The 1,882-nt window shown below is 44.9% G+C and overlaps 1 protein-coding gene across 1 annotated transcript in view; it reads right to left on the reverse strand.

The window, feature by feature from the left end:
- Positions 1-1,882, reverse strand: part of PHACTR2 (phosphatase and actin regulator 2) — a 125,583-nt gene continuing 123,701 nt past the window's right edge. The window contains exon 13 of the mRNA XM_045294582.1: positions 1-1,126. Coding sequence (XP_045150517.1) covers positions 1,111-1,126 — 16 coding nt within the window. The 3' untranslated portion in view covers positions 1-1,110. The remainder of the gene's footprint in view (positions 1,127-1,882) is intronic.

Below are 1,882 nucleotides of genomic sequence, written 5' to 3' on the forward strand. Positions count from 1 at the left end.
AATTTCTTTTATAATGGCAGGAAGCCAACTTAATGCAGCCGTGGGAGAGGGGAAAAGCAGTCCTTTGCGTTCCCTCTTGGAATTAACTGCAGGCACTGTGCTCCTAGCTTGTTTATGTTTTAACTTTGGATTCAGAGTTTGAAAGGTTTCGTGACTGTCACTCTATCATATTCCTTAGATCAAGGATGGCTGTTTCCCCTTTGGAGATAATCAAGCTGAAGAGAGACCAACAGATTTATTTCTAAAACCCGCTACAGTTTTACAGGGTCACATAATAGCTGTCTTTATCCCAGTCCTGCTGTTCTTGCAAAAGGCTGCTACGCTAGGTAAGGAGTATTACAAAGTGTGGATCGTTAAGTTACTCAGAGCATGCAACGCAGCTGGGTATGTAAGCATGCTTGTTTAAAGTCCGTGGAAGCCTCTAGCATTTATGACAAGGATCCATGAACACAGACTAGTCTCTGGCAATTGCATTCACTGGCACAACATAAACTCATGGTGCGATACCAACCCGGTACTGTACTAAAATCATGGCGGGTGAAGAAGAGCCCTCGAGGATCAAGTCTTTAAAAAAATGCATGGGGGTGATTCGACTCCCAAATCTCTGAATAAGAAGTTCTCAGAGACCAAAGGCTTGCTTCAAAAATATACTAGGTTTTCATTTTCTCTTGTCTTCATTAACATAATGAAATACTTTTCTTCTTTTTCTGATAGTTGATGCTCCCCCCTCACTAGGACCTGGTGGTTCTACCCTATTCTTTCTGAACCCGCACTCAGGTTTGGCTTTCTGGTCCCAGGGAGCCCGTGATTGTCTTCTGCTCATCGTCTTTCAAACTCATGATGAGGGATGCCTGGTGTCACCACCACGTCCCTTACCATCAATACACATTCTGGACAGCAAGGGTCACCGCCACCTCCTTCCCTTGGCTTGTGGGCTCCATCTGGGCTGCACGGGGGAGGAGCACTTTCCAACAATGCTGGATCACAGGCTGTCTTCACCATAAGTTCAACCAAAACACATTCAAATCCCGGGGTGCTACCAGGTTTCCAGAAGTGGTGCTTCCCTCCAAAGATGATCAATCTCGGTCTCCAGCAGAGTCTTGCATTTCCTTAGGGGCGATGAAACCTGAAAACAAGAAATGGAAACCCCATGAGTCGGTGACTGGGAAGTGCACTCTGCAACCAGCGAACTGAATGCTTATAATTCAGTGCACTCTTGGCCACCCCACAACGGAATTACTCTGGTACATGGCTATTATAGCCAAAGATGCTTAGAGATGTTATGATGGAAAGCAGTGCAGCCCTTCTACCAAAGGTGCTGGCATAAATGCATCCAACCACAACACATCAGGAGTGTGAGATGTTTCTTAAAGTTCTTGATTATACCGGGTCTAAGTAACAAACCCAAATTCACTGTCACTGAGTCAATTCGACTTAGAGCGACCCTATTGTACAGAGGAGAACTGCCCCTGTGGTTCTGAGACTCTAAGTCTTTAAAGGAGCAGAAAGCTTCCTCTTCCACCCCCTCACCCCCAAACCCACAGGGGCAGCTGGTGGTTTCAAACTGCTTGTTGGTAGTTATAAAATAGAAACACCAATAAACAGTCTGCCACGTTAACGTTAGCCTGTCATTGACTGATAACGCCACATGGTTCTACATCTGAATTTCCATTGCCTTCGGGGAATTGCCAACATGATGTTCCCCAGGTAAACTATGAAGCGAGTCCACCATTTTTCTTGAAAACCTGCTTCTGCACTTTGTATCTTGATTAAGGTTCTGTCTTTGAACATATTAGGAACCTACATTTCGATCACATTTTATAAAAGAATCGGGGGGAAATGCACAACAGAATTCAAGTTATCACGGAAGCCAGAACTTCTG

The sequence above is a fragment of the Echinops telfairi genome, unplaced genomic scaffold, assembly GCF_000313985.2.
Source record: "Echinops telfairi isolate 266 unplaced genomic scaffold, ASM31398v2 ScPeMD7_3533;HRSCAF=4204_0, whole genome shotgun sequence".
Classification (NCBI taxonomy): Eukaryota; Metazoa; Chordata; class Mammalia; order Afrosoricida; family Tenrecidae; genus Echinops; species Echinops telfairi.